The 22,774-nt window shown below is 43.2% G+C and overlaps 1 protein-coding gene across 2 annotated transcripts in view; it reads left to right on the top strand.

Annotated features, from left to right (window-relative positions):
* Positions 1-2,278: 2,278 nt before the first annotated feature.
* Positions 2,279-22,774, top strand: part of itga2b (integrin, alpha 2b) — a 31,200-nt gene continuing 10,704 nt past the window's right edge. The window contains exons 1-17 of one of the 2 annotated variants that reach the window (XM_073494683.1): positions 2,279-2,355; positions 2,680-2,768; positions 11,872-12,002; positions 12,196-12,296; positions 12,881-13,046; positions 13,220-13,269; positions 13,561-13,606; positions 13,858-13,977; positions 14,356-14,400; positions 14,490-14,533; positions 14,763-14,828; positions 20,643-20,695; positions 20,818-20,890; positions 21,168-21,303; positions 22,049-22,234; positions 22,354-22,399; positions 22,475-22,576. In XM_073494683.1, coding sequence (XP_073350784.1) covers positions 2,761-2,768; positions 11,872-12,002; positions 12,196-12,296; positions 12,881-13,046; positions 13,220-13,269; positions 13,561-13,606; positions 13,858-13,977; positions 14,356-14,400; positions 14,490-14,533; positions 14,763-14,828; positions 20,643-20,695; positions 20,818-20,890; positions 21,168-21,303; positions 22,049-22,234; positions 22,354-22,399; positions 22,475-22,576 — 1,373 coding nt within the window. In that variant the 5' untranslated portion in view covers positions 2,279-2,355; positions 2,680-2,760. Of the gene's footprint in view, positions 2,356-2,679; positions 2,769-10,813; positions 11,010-11,871; positions 12,003-12,195; positions 12,297-12,880; positions 13,047-13,219; positions 13,270-13,560; positions 13,607-13,857; positions 13,978-14,355; positions 14,401-14,489; positions 14,534-14,762; positions 14,829-20,642; positions 20,696-20,817; positions 20,891-21,167; positions 21,304-22,048; positions 22,235-22,353; positions 22,400-22,474; positions 22,577-22,774 lie in introns of those variants that run through there. The other variant, XM_073494682.1, reaches the window with a different exon arrangement.

Here is a 22,774-nt window from a genome sequence, read left to right on the forward strand (position 1 = left end):
AAGAAACGAGCCATGCCCTGGACATGCAAAAGTTTAATTTCCACTCCTCATCAACCACATCCCCTGCCACGAAATTGTCCCACCATTTGCTGGTCCGAGCCGGTCTGACCCAAAACCGGCGTTTCTGGCAGATTTTAAACCATGGATGCTTCGGGCTATCCAGTAATATTGGGCGCAGCGGACGCCTTTGCGTACTGGTGGAGTGCAGTTGATGCAACAACGTTACGTTCATGTGTGGAGCTGAGATGAGACCTAAAAGTGCAAAGCACACATAGATAGCCCGGTACATGTCGGCCATTGTTGTTGACAACCGGTTTGCTTCAATGCACATGTGTGAACGGCTGGTCGCTAGGCGCTTGACATCATCGCGTCAACACCAGCTCCGTTTAACACGGATCCACTCAATCGGATATTTTTTTATTTCTCCACTTTTTTATCCGTTTAAAAATATCTCCGTTTATGTGGGTGAAATCGCCGTGTTCGTGTGGTTGAGAGGCCCAATTGGACAGAAAAATGTGCGATTAGGAATATATCGTATTTGTGTAGTCCAGGCCTCAATGTTCCTGCAGTGTGACGTTCACAAACACAACACACACCTTAATGTTTCATCTCTCAGTGGCGGTTCTCTGGTTCAACATCTGTATTCAGTGTTAGCATTAGCATTAGTGTTAGCATTAACTATAATCAGGTTGTTTAGATGCAGCCGTCACGAACAGAAGAATTAAAGTCTACACAACACACACACACACACACACACACACACACACACACACACACACACACACACACACACACACACACACACTCAGGTAAGCTCAGTAATGGGATCAAATGGTAGGGTTGATTGATTATCGATCAGGAGACAAGATGGATGATTCCTCTCCTCCACCTGCCCTCCCTGATCAGAGAGGAGAGGAGGTGAATGGAGAGGAGGAGGGAGGAGAGGAGGAGAGGAGAGGGGAGAGGAAAGGAGAGGAGGAGAGGAGGAGGAGAGAGGAGAGGAGAGGGGAGAGGAAAGGAGAGGAGGAGAGGAGGAGGAGAGAGGAGAGGAGGAGGGAGGAGAGGAGGAGAGAGGAGAGGAGGAGAGGAGAAGGGAGGAGAGGAGAGAGGAGAAGAGAGGAGGAGGGAGGAGAGGAGGAGAGGAGAGAGGAGAAGAGAGGAGGAGGGAGGAGAGGAGGAGAGGAGAGGGGAGAGGAAAGGAGAGGAGGAGAGGAGGAGGAGAGAGGAGAGGAGGAGGGAGGAGAGGAGGAGAGGAGAGGGGAGAGGAAAGGAGAGGAAAGGAGAGGAGGAGGAGGGAGGAGAGGAGAGAGGAGAAGAGAGGAGATGAGGAGAGAGGAGAGGAGAGAGGAGGAGGGAGGAGAGAGGAGAGGAGGAGAGAGGAGAGGAGAGAGGAGAAGAGAGGAGGAGGGAGGAGAGGAGGAGAGGAGAGGGGAGAGGAAAGGAGAGGAGGAGAGGAGGAGGAGAGAGGAGAGGAGGAGGGAGGAGAGGAGGAGAGAGGAGAGGAGGAGAGGAGGAGGGAGGAGAGAGGAGAGGAGGAGAGAGGAGAGGAGGAGGGAGGAGAGGAGAGAGGAGGAGGGAGGAGAGGAGAGAGGAGAAGAGAGGAGATGAGGAGAGAGGAGGAGGAGGAGGAGTATTAATGTAATGTATCTCTGCTGCTCTCTGGTGGACAGAATTTGAACTGCATCACAAACATCACAAAGGCAGTGTAAAGGCTCAGGATCAGTTTTTACAGTCGGCAGTGAAACATGTTCAGAGTCTGGAGTCAGCAGGGAGGTTTTTCTGAGGTCATGTTCATTTTGAACTCTTGGAGAACCAGCTGGCTGCTCTCAGATGTTCATATCTAACAACATGTCAGACACATTGTGGTCTGCAGACAGACAGCAGGTCTGAGCACGTCTCTCACTGATTGGTCAGTTCTGCTGTGATGTTGTCAACATTCTGAGTTTTCAGCAGCCGCGTCCTGCAGAACGACACGATCATCTGAGCTACCAGAGAATCAGCTCCACCTGCTGGTGGATGTTTGGGTGAGATCTCTCACATGACATCAGAGTTCATCATCAGCCAATAGAAACCCAGCTGTAACATAGTGCTGTTACAGTCTGTCATCAGAGCATCAATATTTATTGATCACCTGCTACAGTTACATTTTGAGAGTCTCTCCTCATGTGTCACTTCCTGTTTTTGTGTGTTTCCTGCCCTTTCTCTGTTTCATTATCTCAGGTGTGTTTCATGGGTTCATTATCTCAGGTGTGTTTCATGGGTTCATTATCTCAGGTGTGTTTCAGTGTCCTTTTCTGTCTCTTTGTCACCTGGTCTGTGTTTGCTGATCTTCCTCCTGCTCTGTACTTCGCTCAGGTTTGTTTTTTCTTCTTGTTGTCAGTTTATTTATCTTTGATTCTTCTGATTTTGGATCATGGACTTTACTTTGCTCAGGTTGTTGATGAGGTCACAGCTGACATCATCACTCTGCAGATTCTTCTTCTGTCACTCTGATTGTTTGTTCAAAAAAACGAGATGAGAACATTTTTACTTTCAACTGAACTCTGTGTTAAAAACTAATTAATGAAAATGTACTTTATATAATCTATTAATTGTGAAGATGTTGTTCCACTATCAGAAACAGGAAGTAAATGATCGTGTTTTAATGTTTTAATGTCTCTTTTTGTCTGTAACCTTCAGCTTAAAGGGACAGTTCACAGTTTTTGACCCGAGGACAGAAATATAAACCAGACACTGTGGATGAGATGACAGGAGGTCAGCATGTATAGGTCAGTATACATACACACACACACACACACACACACACACACACACACACACACACACACACTGTCCTGTGTTTCCAGTAACAGAGATAAGCCTCTGTGAAAGCAGACATCAGTCTATATAATGTTACACACTGCTGATGGACTGTGTGTGTCTGTGTCTGTGTGTGTGTGTATTTGACGACCAAGTCACCCTAACTCTACCCTCACACATCAACATATGTGCTGCTGTTTGTGTGTCTCGTACAATCTGAAACAAATGAAAGCAGCAACACTGAAGAACCGCAAACTGCATATCCTCTAACGACCACTTGAGGCTCCACAGTGAGTCAATACAGTTTTTTCGATTGCTAAGACGCGTTGGTCGAAACTGAAGCGACATGTTCAAAACTCTTAACACAGTCTGCATTTCCATCATGCAGCTCAGCTCAACAGTTAATCTCATGCCCAAAAGTGTGTCTCACCAACAAAACACTTCATACTTGTCTCAAAAGAAGCTCATTCAACAAAACACTAGCACATTGTCTCACTTTGGAAACACACACAATCACTCTTAACAAACGGAACGACAAAATACTAACAACAAAGAACATTACATCAAATACATCTTATATTTCAAGTTTGAATGATTTTTGTCAGGTAAATCAGTATTTTATATAGGATCTTTTGCACTTTAATGGTTCTAAATTATTATATATGATGTAATATATTTCAACAACACTGAATCAGGAATGCAGAGACTTATTCAAGAACATTTGTGCTTTTGCATAAGTACTTCAGGACCATACAAAAATAAAGATTACGTAAACAGAATAATGCAGAATCTCAGAATTCCAGGGGTAGAATACAAATGACAGATAAAACTAAAAAACAACACATGTATACTGTAATATTCAGACCCTGTCATCTGCATTCGGCCACATGTTTTCCTCGACGTCACATCTTATATCTTCTCTGGCGAGGCACCTAGGGTAGAATCTTCTTGAATGTCTGATCCATCCCTGGCAGGCTTCGGGAGAAATATCTCCACAACCAGCATTCATTGCATCCAGCAAGGAGAGCTGGTTGTGTGGAGAGCGATCATAAACCCTCCACCTCCATGCTGAAAAAAATTCTTCAATAGGGTTCAAGAAGGGCGAGTATGGAGGCAAAAACAGCACAGACATCCTTGGATGTGCAGTGAACCATGCAGTCACTGCAGCAGAGTGGTGGAATGCCACATTGTCCCACACAACAACAAATGTAGTATTTCTTGCCCTTTGACCCATTTCCCCTGCAGGAACAAGTTGAATATAGAGGTCATCTAAAAAAGAAATGAGCCTCTCTGTGTTGTACGGCCCAATGAGAGGTTTATGCAGAAGCAAACCATCATTGGAGAGGGCTGCACACATTGTTATATTTGCCCCTCTCTGGCCTGGTACATTACAGTTTTTTTCAGTCGCTAACAAGCACTCACCCATACTTCTGATACTTTTTCTAAACTCTTAACACAGACTCACACCTACAAAGCACAATTGGCCAAATGGATAATTTTCTTCTCAAAAACACATATTGTTAAATATATACTAACTCTTCATTTCAAAATAGAACACACCTTTCTCTGTACAAACTAACTTTACCAAAACACTGGAAATCTGACCCACAATGACATTATGTTGTCAAAGAATAACACTTGTTTTCACTTCAGAAGGTACATGCAGTCAGTCAAAGTACACCAGGCTTCAAAACACTGGCTATTGTTGATATTACTGCATAGACTTGTGTTTGTTTCAGTTTTACAGATATTTGCATGTAAAACATGCAATACAACATTTCTACACTAAATTTCCTGGTTGGGAACTGTATGTAAAAGCATTCCACTAAAAACCAAATCATTTTTTTATTCATTTACTGTTTACTACAAGAGGTACAGTAGATATAGGTACTGTTTACAGTGGGATAGAACAGAACACTTTTACAGTACTGCTTACAGTAAAGTGAACAAAATATCCATGAAACACAAAAGAACATTCTGAAAAAGAAAAAAAATGCAAAAAGCTCAAAATAATAAAAGCACAACATTTCTAAAGTAATTATCTAATCTCTGCGGTCTTCAGGGTTAGGCCACATGTTTTCATCAACATCGCATCTGATATTATCCAAGGCAATGCACCTGGGATAAAAGCGTTTAGTATGACGGATCCACCCTTGGCAGTTATCAGCTGTGATTTCCCTGCAGCCAGCATCCATGGCTTCAAGGAGGGACATCTGGTCATGTGGCTGATGGTCATAAACCTTCCACCTCCAAGCAGAAAAGAACTCCTCTATGGGGTTGAGGAAAGGTGAATAGGGTGGAAGGAACAGACGCACTAGTCTTGGGTGGGCTTCAAACCATGCTGTAATTGCTTGGGAATGATGGAATGCCACATTGTCCCAGATGATCACAAAGGTCCTCATGTTTTCACCTTCTTGATTCTGCTGTGGGATGAGGTGATGGTGGAGATCATCAAGAAAGGCAAGGAGGCGCTCTGTATTGTAGGGTCCAACCTGACATCTGTGAAGCAGCAATCCTGCGTTTGAAATCGCCGCACACATTGTTATGTTTGCCTCTCTCTGTCCTGGCACATCAGCTGTGGCCCTTTGTCCAATAACATTTCGTCCACGACGACGCCTTTTGGCCAGATTGAATCCCACCTCATCAAGGTAGATGAACTCATGAGGTGCCTGGTTGGCCTCCAATTCCATAACTCTCTGAAACAAAGTTTCAAATGCAAATCATGTCATTACTGTACACCATACTATGCTGTAACCAATTACAGTGCTGTACTGTCTAGGTTACCTGCTTGCAAAGTGCAAAGCTTTTAGAATTGAAGATTGAATTGAATATTCACTATACCTGGATGTATTGTTGCCGTAGCTCTTTGACTCTTTCACTATTCCTCTCAAAGGGAACAGTGTAGAGCTGCTTCATCCGCACTCTGTGTTTGGATAATGTCCGTGCAATTGTTGTGAGGCTGATACTGTCAACATTTTCAAACATGTCATTGTCTTCTACAATCCGAGTTTGCAGTTCATGGAGTTTTATTGCATTATTTGCAACTACCATTTCCACAATGGCAAGCTCTTGATCATTATTGAGGAGCTTTCCTCTTCCCCCAGAGGGAGGAAGACGTTGCATCCTTTAGAGGGACAAAAAATTCTATGTTAGCGTTTCTGTATGGCCTTACTGTATTGACATGTCAAGTGAGAATACAAATAATCCATGTAAAATGCAATACATACCTGTTGGTTTGTCGAAAAATGCGTACAATGGAGGCAACTGTTGACCGCCTCACATTGGGCTGCACTCTTTCACCAGCCTCTCTTAGTGAAAGACCATGGTTGATGACATGGTCAATGATAGTGGCACGAATTTCATCACTGACTACCGTTCTTGTAGCCCTTGGAATGCCACCACCACGCATTCTTATACCCCTACCTTGCCCTCTCCTTGGGCCTGCTCCTACACCTGCCCCCCTCACTACACCTCTCACTGCACCTGCACCTCTCCTTCGTACTCTTCCTCGTCCAGACATTACAATGTTTTTCTTTTTACTGCTTCCAAGAGAAATCACTCCTCAAAGTCCTCCTTTTATAGTTATCAATGCAGCTGAAATCATTGGAATCAGCTGTAGTTGGCCCAATTTACCCCACATAAATCAGCTGTGTGTCAATTATTCAATTGCTAGTTCATTATCAGCTGAGATATATTGTTTTTGAACTTATATCAGTGCAGAAGTAGAGGATTTTATACTGTATCTAAGGTTTGGAGTATTGTTTTTGCTATTGTGGCATGTTGTGTGTTAACATTTGTAAATAATACAAAAACAATCCATAATTTTGTTGGGAGGTATCGCGTGTCTCTTAAGAAAATGTAAGCATTGTGGAAATGTGTTCACTGACTGCATATTGTGTGAAAACGACATGAAATGTGTGAATGGTATGGCCACAGAAGTCCGATGCTGTGCTAATTGTGTTTAGAGCTTCGAAAATGTGTTAACTGATTGGACAAACGCTTGTTAGTCACTGAAAAAAACTGTAACTGTTGCATGTTGCCCAATGACATTTCTTCCTCATCGTCTTGTTTTTGCCAGGTTGAATCCTGCTTCATCCACGTATACCAATTCATGTGGAATTGGTCTGGCCTCCATCTCCATGACCGTCTGAAAAAAGGACATTCATGGTTTTACAGCACAACAAACACATGTCCACTTGGTAACTCACTGAACAAACATCTTACCTGAACATATTGATAACGGAGTTGTTTGACACGTCTCCATTCCTTTCGAAAGGTACTTTGTACAGTTGCTTCATCCGAACTTTATTCTTCTCAAGCACTCTGGCAATTGTTGTAGTGCTGACGATGGTCACATTGGCAAAGGTTGCGTTGTCTCCCAGCACTCTGTCCCGAATTTCCCTCAACTTTATGGCATTGTTTGCGATGACCATATCAACAAGAGCGCCTGCTTGCACAGGAAAAAGAATCAGAAGCCACTCCTTTTGTATATGCTTTCTAATGAGGCCAAACGCAGATCACCTGAATCAGTTTTCAGCTGAAAACTACCATCAGCTGTTTGGAATTGCATCTTCGTTTTATTTATTTTTATTGTCAATATTTTAATATAATTTTCAATAGATTTCAATGTGGCTGCAGCAGAAATTCCCCGTGTTTTTTCCCCTATCATTCTGTTTTGAGTGTGTTTTTAAGTGTTTTGAACAAAGTGTGTTAGCATTTGAAAAATGTGCTGTTAAAGCTTAGTGTTTTGCAGGTGTGAACTAGTGAATGAGAAAAGACTTCATCCATTTCGGTGACTGTGGTCACTGAATGCACTTCGTCTGAAAGCAATGAAAAGTGAGACACAGTTTAGCCCACATGCATTTCTGTTTTGCAGACTGTGTTAAGAGTTTTGAACATGTCTCTTCAGTTTCGACCAATGCGTCTTAGCAATCGAAAAAAACTGTAAGAGTCCGTGTTAAACTTTACAGCAGAAATAAACATGTTTACAGCTGGTTTCTGTAGAGTTTCTCTCTTCATCACAACTTTTATATAACTCACTGCTTTACATTATATAAAGGCTTAAAGTGATGCATCATTAGGGGGCGTGGCCTCTCAGAGTGACAGGTAGCTGTGAGCTGTCTGCTGCTTCACCTCTCTTAACACAAATATCACACAGTCTGTCTTTCTGTGTAGTGACGGGAGGGGAGGGACAGACAACGTTCTTTTTTATGAAATCCACAGTAATGTACTGTAATTCAACGAGTGACAGGAGCTGAAATCTACAGACACGCACGCACGCACGCACGCACGCACGCACGCACACACGCACACACACACACACACACACACCCTTGGTGTCAATTGTTGTTTGCTGTCTTACAGCTAATGTAAAGTATTCTGTCGAACTCACAACAGGCAGACAGACAGAGAGACAGACAGGGAGTGAGACAGGCAAAAGTGAAGAAATGTGAGACGACGTTAATGGAGGAAGAAACACACACACACACACACACACACACACACACACACACACACACACACACACACACATACAGAGGCGTTGAACCCTCAGCAGTCTGACTGAAGGAGGAGGTATTTGCCGTGTTGACGCTCGTGTGTTGGTGACTCCAGGTGTGACGATGCTCGTCTCTCGTTACCTGCGTCTGATCCTGACGGATGTCTGCACTCGGTCCTGCTTACATCACTTCCTGCTGGAGTTCTTAGGCACCGCCCTCTTCCTGTCTGGCAGCCAATCGGCTATCCTGATGCTGCCACCAGCTGCTGGAAGACCCGGACTTGATCTGAGGTCTGCGGGGAACCAGAGCGACCTGAGCCCCCCGGCTCCTCCCCTCTCACCTGTCTCACCTGCCGGTCCTCTCCAGGTAGCGCTGGTATTCGGGCTGTCCGTTGCCATGGCAGCAGTCTGCGTCGGCGGGGTCGTACACCTTAACCCGTCGGTAACTGTAGCGATGGCTCTGACCCTGAGGCTCCATCTGTGGAGGGCAGCGCTGTATGTGATTGGTCAGCTGTTAGGGGGCGTGGCCTCAGCTGCACTGCTGCATGTGACACCTGTCCTCAACCAGGTGAGCTTCATGCAGAACATGATGAACAGCCAATCAGAGAGCAGGATGGCCTCATTATTTTCTCTTCAGGTTTCCTCTGGGGTCCACCTCCACCAGGCGGTCGCCATGGAGACATTGGCGACCCTCCAGCTGGTACTTGTTGTCTTGGCGACGGTTGGCGTCCCCCTGCCAGGGGTGGCGTCTCCTCTGCTCGTCGGTCTGGCCGTCAGTCTGGGTCACCTGGTGGCTGTAAGATCTGTTTTCTTTTAAAGTCGGACATCCGGAGAAACTGTGACACAAAATGTAAATATTTAATATTTAAAGTTTTTATATTTTAAATAAAATGTGACTTTTGTTTTTCTGAGTGTAGCAGAGACAGTGTTGCCAAAGCGTTGAGTAATAATGACATTACAGTAACATTAAAGGTACAATTCGTAAAATCAAGAAAATAGTAGAAAACAATGAACTCTCTCTCTCTCACTCTCTCACTCACACACTCTCTCTCACACACACACACACACACACACACACACACACACACACACACACACACACACACACACACACACACACACACACACACTGTCTCCCTCAGGCTGCACTCTGATTGGTCTGTTCCTCAGCAGGTGTTCTGGGCGGGGCCTGTTCTGGGGGCGTGTCTGGCTGCTGCCCTTAACAACCTGTTGCTACAGCCACGGTGCTCTGGAGACTGGTGGGCGGAGCTAAAACAGCTGTATGTGTTAACAGACAAACAGCAACATGTGGCGCTGTCACACCTGCAGTAACAGAGACGGTGTGTGTGTGTGTGTGTGTGTGAGTGTGTGTGTGAGTGTGTGTGTGTGTGAGTGTGTGTGTGAGTGTGTGAAGCAGTCCAGATGTTTTGGCTCCTGGATGTTCTGGATGATAGTGATTGGCTCCTGGATGTTCTGGATGATAGTGATTGGCTCCTGGATGTTCTGGATGATAGTGATTGGCTCCTGCTGATAAGATCAGTGTACAGCGGCTGTGGTTTGACCTCTGCTGACCTCTGTGTGGTGAGGCTGACTGACACTGTGCTGAATCACTTCCTGTTGGTACTGATCCGTCTGAAGGAAGTGGAGACGCTGTGACAGCAGCTTGACATGATGTTCAGCTTCTCTTTCTGGACTTTTGTATTTTTCAGTTTATATGATGTGACAAACAGCTGAAATAAAGCTGGAGTGTATTTTGTACATCTCCAACCAAAGTTCATGACTCGGCTCCATCTGACGGTCGTCTCAGGTAAGAAGACTCCCTGTGATTGGTCGACAGTGGATGATTCTCACTTCATATATAAACAAGAAGCTGAAACTAAATTGATTGATGATCAGTGTTCACCTGTCTGACTGAATCAGACTGAGTTGGTTGTAATTAGTAAAACATGCAGGTTGTTGGGTTTAAAGGAGGTCTGAAGAGAAGAGGAGAACTCCAACAACACTCATGTCTTCGTTAACTGAGCAGTCAGACGGACGAACATGAACGAGCTCTGAACGTGTTTTACAACCACAGCTGGTGATCAGAACTTGTCTCCCTCAGCAAGTCATTGTAGAGTGTTTGAGGCAGGTGTGTTTTCATGTCAGGAGAAGGGATCAGTTTCTTTCCTTCACCTCAGCACACCAGTTTTAATGAAACCATAAAAGTTTGAGGCTTCTCCAGTTCTAAATAACATGTGTGTGTATGTGTGTGTGTGAGAGAGAAATGACCAGACAAAGAGAGACGTCCCTGAACACACCACAAATACATGAACACAACAGTTCAGAATAGAAAAAGATAACACGCTTTTATTTTTAGCTCCAAATCAACAGGAAGCAGCCGAGCAGAGCGGACCAACTGACACACACAGCTGTCAGTCATCTCGAACACACACACACACACACACACACGCACACACACACACACAGAGGGGTTTATATATGAGGAAGACTCAGAACTACTTCAGTCTGCACACAGACGGACAGACGGACAGACAGACAGTAGGACAGATAGACAGACAGGTGTGATGTGTGTGTTCAGATGTGTGTGTTTGTTGGTCTGTGTGTGTGTGAGTGTGTGTGTGTGTCTGAGCCTGCTGGATGAACCTGTGATGTTCAGCGGACCGACAGGAAGTCTGTTTGGATTCTCCCTCGACTTTCACGCCTCCAACAACAGGTAGGAATCAACCCTTAATCAACCCTTAATTAACCCTTAATCAACCCTTAATTAACCCTTAATCAACCCTTAATCAACCCTTAATTAACCCTTAATCAACCCTTAATTAACCCTTAATCAACCCTTAATCAACCCTTAATTAACCCTTAATCAACCCTTAATTAACCCTTAATCAACCCTTAATCAACCCTTAATTAACCCTTAATCAACCCTTAATTAACCCTTAATCAACCCTTAATCAACCCTTAATTAACCATAAAAAACATTCAATTAACCCTTTAGTTAACATCTTCAGGATTTTAACTAACCTCTTAATTAACTTTAACTAAACCCAGAGCGCCTTCAGAAAAAAAAATAGTTCTGAGAAGTTGAAGTTCTTTGGGTCCTTGAAGAAGGTATGAGGTCTTTGAAGAAGTTCTTTAGGTCCTTGGAGAAGTTTTTTCGGTCCGGTCTTTGAAGAAGTTCTTTAGGTCCTTGGAGAAGTTCTTTGGGTCCTTGGAGAAGTTCTGAGGTCTTTGAAGAAGTTCTGAGGTCTTTGGAGAAGTTCTTTAGGTCCTTGGAGAAGTTCTTTGGGTCCTTGGAGAAGTTCTGAGGTCTTTGAAGAAGGTATGAGGTCTTTGAAGAAGTTCTTTCGGTCCTTGGAGAAGTTTTTTCGGTCCGGTCTTTGAAGAAGTTCTTTAGGTCCTTGGAGAAGTTCTTTGGGTCCTTGGAGAAGTTCTGAGGTCTTTGAAGAAGTTCTGAGGTCTTTGGAGAAGTTCTTTAGGTCCTTGACAAAGTTCAGAGGTCTTTGAAGAAGAAGTGCTGTGGTCCTTGAGGACATTAAATGTTCAGCTCATATTACACTGTGAATGTTCCTCTGCAGGTTCTTTGTTGTCATTGGAGCTCCTAAAGCCAACACCAGCCAATCAGGAGTGACAGAGGGAGGGGGCGTTTTTCTCTGCCCCTGGTCACCTGGAGGCGGGACCTGTGACATCATCGACTTTGACCTGGAAGGTGAGTTTCTGATCTATCTATCTGTTTATCAGTGATTCAGTGATTGGTCCAATCAGGTTTAATCAGCGTCACCTGTCTCTGATGATGATGATGATGATGATGATGATGATGATAAAACTTCCTGTCACACCTGTCCTACCTGTCTCATCTGTCTCATCTGTCTCACCTGTCTCACCTGTCCTACCTGTCTCAGGTGATGAGGACTACAGCAGCTCTGGTTTGTTCTTTCACACCTTTAAGAGTCATCAGTGGTTCGGAGCTTCAGTTCGTTCAGTCAGCGACACACATCTGCTGGTGAGAGCACACACCAAACACACACACACACCACACCACACCACACCACACCACACCACACCACACACACAACACACCTGTATACCTGTACACCTCTATACCTCTATACCTGTATACCTGTACACTTGTATACCTGTGTACCTGTACACCTGTACACCTGTACACTTGTACACCTGTGTACCTGTACTACTCTACACTTGTGTACCTGTACTACAGTACACCTGTACACCTGTACACCTGTATACCTGTACTACTGTACACCTGTGTACCTGTACTACTCTACACTTGTGTACCTGTACTACAGTACACCTGTACACCTGTACACCCGAACACCTGTATACCTGAACACCTGTATACCTGAACACCTGTATACCTGAACACCTATATACCTGAACACCTGTATACCTGTGCACCTATACATGATGTAATTGACAGCACACTTCCTGTCTGTGTCAGTCTCTGTGATCTCAAACAACATGATGTCTAAACTCTGATTCACACCACAGAAGAAGAATAAAACCATCCCATGATGCAATAGTCAAACAGTTTGTAATCAGCTGTCACTTACTGTGTTTACCTGTCAGGCATGTGCTCCGCTCTCTCATTGGAACGTTCAGAGTCAAGGGGCGGAGTCAGGGAAAACACCTGTGGGGAACTGCTTCCTATTGGACCAGAGGACAAGAAGCTCAACCTCCTTCTCCCCCTGCAGAAGAATCATGATGGATGACACCTACAAACTCATGAAGAACTGTAAGTCTCACCTGAGTCAGTTTACCTGCAGGTTTACCTCATCACTCACCTGAGTCAGTTTACCGGCAGTTTTACCTCATCACTCAGCTGAGTCAGTCTGGGTCAAACCTCCAGGGACTCTTCATGTTCCCTTTTCTTGTCTATTATCTTGTCTACTCTCTCTCGTTGCCTAGATAATGACCAGCGCTACTGTGAGGTCGGCTTCAGCGCTGACATCACCAAGGTGAGGTGGTGGTGGGCGGAGTCACAGGGACGTGTCAGATGAAGTGTTTGTTGTTTTTCATTAACTTAACAACGTTTATCATCAAGACCAACGAGGCAGTTACCATGACGATGGATCTCTCTTTTTGACTGGTCAACTGACGACCAAACTAGTTAGACCAAGTAATCGGTTTTAGTATCTGATGTAGTTACAGTGTAACTAGTTACTGACAGAACTCACAGCTGCTGTGTGTGTGTGTGTGTGTGTGTGTGTGTGTGTGTGTGTGTGTGTGTGTGTGTGTGTGTGTTGCAGGAAGGCCGGCTGCTGCTCGGAGCTCCAGGAAGTTATTATTTCCAGGGTGAGTGGAGACCCTTGCTGGTCACTGACAGACGTTACAGGCACCAAATATGGAATCATGGCCGATGCCCACATGAGTTATGACATCACAGCCTCATCATCATACTACTGTTGTCATACACTGAGATATGCTAGTTTGTGAGTCTGACAGTCTGATGTGAACTGCACGAGGCTGTTACCATGACAACAGACATCAGCTGGCATCACCGTGCACATAAACATCACCACTGATGACCACCATGTTGATTTCAGGGCAGGTCATCACAGTGGCAGTGAGTGACATCATTGACAGTGGGCTGAGCAAAAATCCTGTCCCTAATGTAGCCGGCATCAGCCAATCAGATGAGAGAGGAGATTATGACCTCTACCGTGGTGAGTAGACCTGAGGGGGCTTTTAATTTGAAAGACACCACTTCTTTCAACTGTGAATACATTACCCAGGATTCACTGGGAACACTGTGATCCTCTGTAGCATCATCTGACCCCAAACCAACCAAACCCCAGCTGATTTTATCACATTTTCAGCTCAGACAATGACCTTTGCTAACTGGCTACAATTAGCATCTGGCAGTGTTAGCTTAAGGCTAATTAGCTAATCAGTTGTTGGTTTACCTTTGAAGAACGTATCAACCAAACTCAGCAGTGATGGTGAACGATGAAGGTGACAGAATCAGACAACAAGAGAGAAAAATTCACTTCTCTAAAATCTGATGGAAAATGACTGAAGTTCTGTGTGTGTCTGTCTGCCAGGTTACTCTGTGGCCAGTGGTCAGCTGACTGGAGACTCCACACCAGGTTAAGATAAGATAAGATAAGATAAGATAAGATAAGATAAGATAAGATAAAATGAAAAAATATGTGACTGATTGTACGTTTGTTTCCAGATTATCTGGTCGGAGTTCCAAATGACAGAAACACAGCAGGCAGAGTGAGACTTTATTTTAATTTTATTTTTTAATTGATATAGTGTGTGTACATATATATATATATATAAATATATATATATATATATATATATGTATATATATATATATATATATATATATATATATATATATATATATATATATATGTATATGTATATATATATACATATATATATATATATATATATATATATATATGTATATGTATATGTATATGTGTGTGTGTTACAGGTGTTGATCTACGATGGGCGGAGCAGAGGATCACTGATAGTCTCCCACAGCTTCCATGGAGCTCAGGTGAGAGTGTGATGTCATCAGAAACATGAATCTACCGGGGGCGCGCTTGAGCATGAGTAGTGAGTAGACGTGTCTTCCACAGCTCCTGCAGAAAGCTGTTTAATTTCTACATTTTGGACCTTGTAACCGTTCAAACTTCGTTGGAAACATAAATTAAGTGACTTTATTACCTCGCGAGTGGACAAATGCCTCCCAAACCGGCTGAACAGCAGAGTGGGAGCGGTGACTCGGACTCCCCGTTAGCATTAGCGAAAATACAGATGCGAATGCAAACAATATGAAAGCGCTGGCTGACGCAGTTACTGCTGTGCAAACCTCTGTCAACTCATTTCGGGAGGAAAGCCGGGCGTCTATTGCCTCTCTGCACTCGATTTTGAGTGTGTATGGCCAACGAATTACTGATGTAGAGGAAACTTCCCAAACTTCACTGGCTAAGGAAAACGATGCCTTGAAGGAGAAGGTAGCATAAAACTACACCAGACGGCAGAATATACGTGTTGTGGGGATACCAGAAGACGCGGAGGGCCCATCAGAGTTTATCAGCAGGCTGCTCACTGATGTGCTTGGGGAAGACAGTTTTGAGAAGCCTCCGTCGGTGGACAGAGCTCACAGAAGTTTGGCCCCAAAACCAACAGGTGGCGACAAAAGACCACGGCCGTTCATCGTCAAACTCCACCACTTTCAAACTAAAGAGCTGATCCTACGCCAGACAGACAGGTTCGCTCTCTTACAAGGATCAAGACTTCACATCTTTCCTGATCACAGCCCAGATGCCAACAAACGACGCGCAGCCTTCTCCGAGTCCACAAAGAAGCTCCACGCCGCGAAGATCCGGTTCGGCCAGTGGTACCCAGCCACTCTGCAGTTTACACACAACGGGAGGCGCATGAAGGTCACCGACCCTGTGACGTCACTGACTTTTGTCGACAAACATGTCGCTGCTGATGACGGAAGCTCCGTTTCACGCACTAGAAGATGATGACTGAGGTAATGCTGATGATCGGGTCAAAATGCAGATAACTAATTGAGAGATATCACCAGATATGGTTATTCTGTCAATATTACTGACAATATTTTTTTATTTTTTATTTATTTATTTTTAATTACTTTCACAGTATTATTTTATTAATATTGTTTATGTGGCAATGGACGTCTTTTGTGTGAATGTGTGTACACATCACACGCAACGCTTCATATGTATGCCCTCCTAATTTTTTTACTTTTTATTTATTTTATGATCACCGCCAATCTCGTGACACTGACTTTCAACGCCCTATAGGTATTATGGTTTCAACGATGTGAAAGGACATCACAGGTTATTTAATAGCCTACACTGTTGGAAAGGTTCATTAATGGTTCAGAAATGTATTCAATATTGCGGATGGCATGCAAATGCAGGTTTGCAGTAGTTTGAAGTTTTCTGGGGGGGGGGGGGGGTAGCCTTTTTAAGGCTTGTTTATGTGTTATATGTCGTAGTTTTGATGTGTTATTTGTTTTGTATACAGCTCGTGCACTTATTTGGCTTTTTCATCATCTAAATGGGGTAGACACTGGTATTTTTGATTTGAGTGGTTCTAATGGCACAGGGTAATTCAAATCTTGTCCCAGGTAAAGATGACATGAAAATTATAAGCAGGAATGTTAAAGGTTTGAATCAGACAATCAAAAGGAAAAGGGTTCTCTCTCATTTACAACATCTCGGGGTTGGTATTGCATTCCTACAGGAAACCCACCTTTCGATTCGAGAACAGTCAAAAATTCACAAAGAGTGGGTAGGGCAAATGTTTCACTCGCAATTTAACTGTAAAAGTAGGGGAGTAGCTATACTCATTCATAAAAAGATTCCCTTCATTGTATCAAACACTATCTTGGATTCAAATGGCAGATATGTGATGGTTGTGGGAGAGCTGTTTCAACTTCGCTTAGTATTGGTTAATATCTACGGCCCGAACTTTGATGATGATCATTTTTTTAAAAAGATGCTAAGCTCCATCCCTAATCTAGATAGTCATCACTTGATTATGTCCGGGGATTATAACCTAGTAATGGATTCTAACTGGGATCGCTCCTCCCAGTCTGTACCAAGACCATCTAAATCCGTGCAAACGATCCAATCGTTCATGGACATACATAAACTTATAGACCCATGGAGATTTAAACACCCTACCAAGAGGGAGTATTCATATTACTCTAATGTACACAAGTCATTCTCCAGGATAGATTTTTTTTTGGTTGACCCATATTTGCTAAGTGTTATCACAGATTGTAAATATGACCCAATTATTATTTCTGACCATGCCCCGGTGAGTATTAAAGTAACTCTTCCGATTCAGAGGACAAAACGGACATGGCAGCTTGATACACTCCTGCTGGCAGACTCAGACTTTATAAAGTTCATTACAGAACAAATAGATTTTTTTCTGCAGGTAAACAGGACTGATGGTATCTCAGCCTCAACTCTTTGGGAAACACTTAAAGCATATCTCAGAGGGCAGATTATTTCCCGCTCTGCCCATATTAGGAAAATGAAATATAAGAATATAGAGGAGCTATCTTCAGAAATTAAGACTCTGGACGGACTCATAGCTGCCTCTCCGACCCCTGATCTGATTAGGAGGAGAGTAGGCTTACAAACTGAAATTGATCTCTTAACTACCACTCACGCAGAGAGGCTCATCCTCAAATCCCGTAGTAGATTCTATGAAGAGGGGGATGAACCTTCCAAGTTATTAGCCAGTCAACTCCGTCAAAGAGCGGCATCCCGTATTATTTCGCAAATTATGCTACCTGATGGGTCCTCGACAGAGGATCATCAGACTATTAACAACTGCTTTAAAGAGTTCTATTCTAAATTATATTCTTCAGACTCAACACCAGATCATAACCAATTTGACTCTTTTTTTTCCACTCTGAACATTCCTACAATTGACTCTGACTCTAAAGAGCGATTGGAACAAAATTTGACGCTGGAAGAAATTAACAATGCGATAATGTCCCTTCAGAGTGGAAAAGCCCCCGGCCCGGATGGGTTTCCAACTGATTTTTATAAAAAATTCAAAGATAAACTTGCCCCTCTTCTTCTCTCAGTTTATGCAGAAGCACTGGAGAATAGCATTCTTCCGCCTACACTTTGCCAGGCATCTATTACATTGTTATTAAAAAAGAATAAGGACCCTCGTGATTGCTCATCGTACAGGCCAATTAGCTTGACAAACTGTGACGGTAAAGTGTTCTCAAAGGTCATTGCACTCCGGCTTGAAACAATTCTTCCTCATATCATCTCGGAGGACCAGACTGGGTTTGTCCAGGGCAGACAGTCCTACTTTAACCTGAGAAGATTGTTTAATATCATCTATACTGAATCTAGCACTCCGTCCCCGGAAGCAGTAATATCGCTCGATGCCGAAAAGGCGTTTGATCGGGTCGAGTGGAATTATCTTTTTCATACACTTAGCGGGTTTGGTTTTGGCCCTAACTTCATTCAACTTATCAGGCTCATTTACACTGACCCAACTGCCTCAGTTTATACCAATGGCATCTCATCCGAGTACTTTCCTCTTCACAGAGGGACGAAGCAAGGGGATCCAGTGAGTCCGTTGCTTTTCGTTCTAGCTATAGAACCACTTGCTATAGCTCTCAGATGCAATAATAGGATACAAGGTATTTCACGTGGTGGCCTAACTCACACTGTCTCGCTTTATGCAGACGATTTATTACTATATGTCACCAACCCTATCACATCTATCCCTGAAATTCTTAGAGTCTTGCAGGAATTTGGAAATATATCTGGATATAAACTAAATTTTAATAAAAGTGAATACTTCCCCATCAGTAGTAATGCTAGAGAATATCCCAATCTGCCATTTAAGTTATCTGCCGAGTCCTTTACATATCTAGGTGTCAAAGTCACCAAATCGTATTACAGTCTATTTAAAAGGAACCTCACTCCTCTATTGGAACAGTGTAAACAAGATATTAAAAGATGGTCTGTTTTGCCTCTCTCTCTCATCGGGAGAACAAACTCTGTAAAGATGAATATTGTGCCAAAGTTTCTATATTTGTTTCAAGCGTTGCCTGTTTTCATACCACAATCTTTTTTTAAGACATTTAATCAAATGATTTCTTCCTTTATATGGAATAATAAACCAGCTCGCATAAGAAAAGAATTTATGGAAAGACCAAAAGGTGTTGGTGGGCTTTCGCTTCCAAATTTGTGTACGTACTATTGGGCTGCGAATTTTAATGCCACCTCTCTATGGTTAAAAGATTGGAATGATAGGGGGGGGCGGAGATTTATTCGAATTCATTCGAATAAATTGCGTGTCATTTCAAATTCGTTCGAACTTGATTTTTTGAAAAAGTGACAGCCCTAGCCCACATTCACTCCCTGCCTTACTTTGTGCTCCCCTACCACCACTAGTTAATAATATAAAAGACAATATAATTGTAACTCAATCCTTACGTATCGTGAACCAGTTCAAAAGATGTCTGGGCATTCAGAGTATTTCTATTCACTCACCAATAATACGTAATCACTTATTTCAACCATCTTTATTGGACAGTGGTTTCAAAACTTGGTATGATAGGGGTATTCGCAGTATTGAGGACCTGTATGTCAATAATACTTTTGCTAGCTTTGAACAGCTATCCAGAAAATTCGGCCTAACCAATAATCATTTTTTGCGTTACTTGCAGATTAGAGATTTTACTTGTAAAAAGTTTGCTAATTTTCCTACTCTTCCCCCTCCATCCTGTCTGGATTCCCTATTAAAGGTTAATAGGCTGAATAAAAGTAGAATATCATTTATTTATTCCCATATTATGGATAGCTGCAACCTCTCTATTTCACATATTCGAGACCAGTGGGAAAATGACTTTGGGGTCCAGCTGTCTGATGACGAATGGGATAAGGCTCTTACTAGGATCCACTCTTCTTCCATATGTTCTAGACATGCTTTAATACAGTTTAAAGTGTTGCACAGATTACACTTCTCAAAAGCTAAGTTAGCAAGAATATTTCCAAATGTAGACCCATTATGTGACAGATGTAAACAGACCCCGGCTTCTTCCTATCATATGTTCTGGTCTTGTCCGAAACTTTTTCCTTTTTGGTCATCCTTTTTTGAAGTCATCTCTAATGCTTATGCTTATAACGTCTCACCGTCTCCTCTGGTTGCTGTTTTTGGTTGGTTTTCTGATCCAACTGGATCTGTTCCCCCTGTTCACTTACAGAGGGTCATTGCCTTTTCCTCCTTACTAGCTAGACGCTTAATTTTATTCAAGTGGAAGGCTGCTATTCCTCCATCACATCACCACTGGATTAGGGACGTTATGCAGAATCTTAAGATGGAAAAGATCAGAAGTACCCTCAACGGTTCCATCAGCAGATTCCACAAAACCTGGGACCCTCTAATAACCTATGTGAACAATTTACCTGGTCTGGAACTGGAACTCTGAGTGACTACACCTGCCCTTGAACAATCCTGTAACATTAAGTGTTAGGTGCACTTGTTGTGGTTGTTTAGTCTTGTGTGTTCTCTTTTGTTTTTTGTGTGTTTTTTGTTTTGTTTTTGCTCTTCTCTCCTGTTTTTTCCTGTGACGAATTTTGTCACGTTGATTTTGGTTTTGTTCAGTCTATGTCTGTTGTCGGGATTGTTTTTCTGTGGTTATTTGTAAAACAGAATATGATTGTTTTGTATGATAATTGAAAAAACTACAAATAAAGTGTTTAAAAAAAAAAAAAGAATAAAAAAGAAACATGAATCTACCTGCTACAGTTTGGAGGTGAGTGTGATGCTCTGGTGTCTCCTGTAGGTGGCGTCATACTTTGGACACAGTGTGGCTGTAGCTGACGTCAACAGTGACGGGTGAGGACAGACGGAGGGACAGACAGTGTGTCAACACGTGAAACGTTAACTGTGTGTTAATGTCAGAGTGACTCTGGTGTGTGTGTGTGTGTGTGTGTGTGTGTGTGTGCGTGTGTTTGTAGTCTAGACGACGTGTTGATCGGGGCTCCTCTCTTCATGGACAAAGTGATGGAGCAGCTGCAGGAGCGAGGACAGGTTGAGTTCATCTCTGTTGTTGATCCGTCACATGACTCCAGATGTTGGTGTAAGGGTGTTGGTCGCCGTTTATTCTCCTATCAGAGCCGACCTGTTGTCTACTGGACTGAACCAGTCACAACTAACCATAACTCTAGTCAGAACGAGTCTGTACTAGTCTGAACGAGTCTTCCTCTCCTCTCCTTCAGCATCAGTCAGTCCGTGATAAATTAAGTGTTTTGATGTCATTGATGTTGTTTCTCGTCACTTTGTGTTCAGACTGTTGATTATTTTCCAGGTGCTTTTGTACCTGCAGAGAAGAGGTTCCTCCTTCCCCTCCCAGCCTGACCAATCACTGATCGGCTTCTCTCTGTATGGACGGTTTGGCTCCGCCCTTGCTGTGCTGGGTGACCTGGACATGGACGGTTACCACGGTAACCAGTTTAACACAGTGCGAATATTAGAGAATTTGAGCCAATGTTAACTGATGAGAAATCCAAAATGGCTGACAAACCGCTGACATGATCCTTAGCAGCTCTACTGCCGCCAAGCATGAGGCTTATGTAGCTAACGTGGCTAATATAGTTAATGTAGCTAATGTGGCTAATGCAGTTAATGTGGCTAATGCAGCTAATGTAGTTATTGTAGCTAATGTAGTTAATGTGGCTAACATAGCTAATGTGGCTAATGTGGCTAACATAGCTAATGTGGCTACTGCAGTTAATGTAGCTAATGCAGCTAATGTAATTATTGTAGCTAATGTAGTTAATGTGGCTAACATAGCTAATGTGGCTAATGTGGCTACTACAGTTAATGTGGCTAATGCAACTAATGTAGTTATTGTAGCTAATATAGTTAATGTGGCTAACATAGCTAATGTGGCTGATGTAGTTAATGCAGGGTGGCTATAGCTCAGGAGGTAGAGTGGGTCATCCAGTAATCAGACAGTTGCTGGATGGAAATCTTGGCTGCCTGACGTACCTTGCGTGGTAGTGTGGCCTCTGCCATCAGTGTGTGAATGGGTGAATGTGACTTGTTGAACTAATAAGTGTTGTAAAGTGCTTTGAGTGGAAAAATGCTCAAGAAATGCAAATCCATTACCAATGTGGCTAATGTGGCTAATGACAGTAGCTAACACGGCCAGCAAATCACCAAACAACGATCCAACTGTCTCTACAGATGTCGCCGTCGGGGCTCCCTGGTCAGGTGACAGTGGGCAGGGCCAGGTGTTTATTTACCTGGGCAACATTGATGGTCTGTCAGCCACACCCTGCCAGGTGATTGATAGCCCATTGCCTAGCAACAGAATGGCATTTGGCTTTACTCTGAGAGGCGGGGCTGATATAGACAACAATGGATACCCAGGTATGTTCAAAAGTTATGCATCAGTGCAGATCAGTAATCAGTAATTAGTAATCAATGATCAATAGTCAGTGATCAGTAATGAGTGATCAGTAGTCACTGTCAATGTCTGTGTGTTGTAGACCTGCTGGTTGGAGCGTGGGCTGCAGACCGAGCTTTCCTCTACAGGTAGGAGAAAGGCGATCGTATTGATCCTCGAATGTTTAACAGAAGAATTGATTGGAGTTGATTTCATGTGTTCAGATCCAAAGCAGTGATCCGGTCCAGAGTTTCTCTCTCTCTGCTGCCAGACTTCCTGAATCCAGAGGACAAACTGTGTCAACGAGAAAACACACCTGTGACCTGGTAACTAGTTATGTTATAACTAACGTGAGGAGCCTCATGTACAGAAACAGAACAACAAACACAGCTTACAAATAGCATTGACAGAATATCTGATACATATTATATAATATCTGTAAAACTAACTGACCAACCGACTAAATAACTCACCAACTAGGCAACTGACTAGCTGCTGCTCCGACTGATCGGGCAGCCTTAACG

Source organism: Pagrus major, chromosome 23 (assembly GCF_040436345.1).
Source record: "Pagrus major chromosome 23, Pma_NU_1.0".
NCBI classification, from domain to species: Eukaryota; Metazoa; Chordata; class Actinopteri; order Spariformes; family Sparidae; genus Pagrus; species Pagrus major.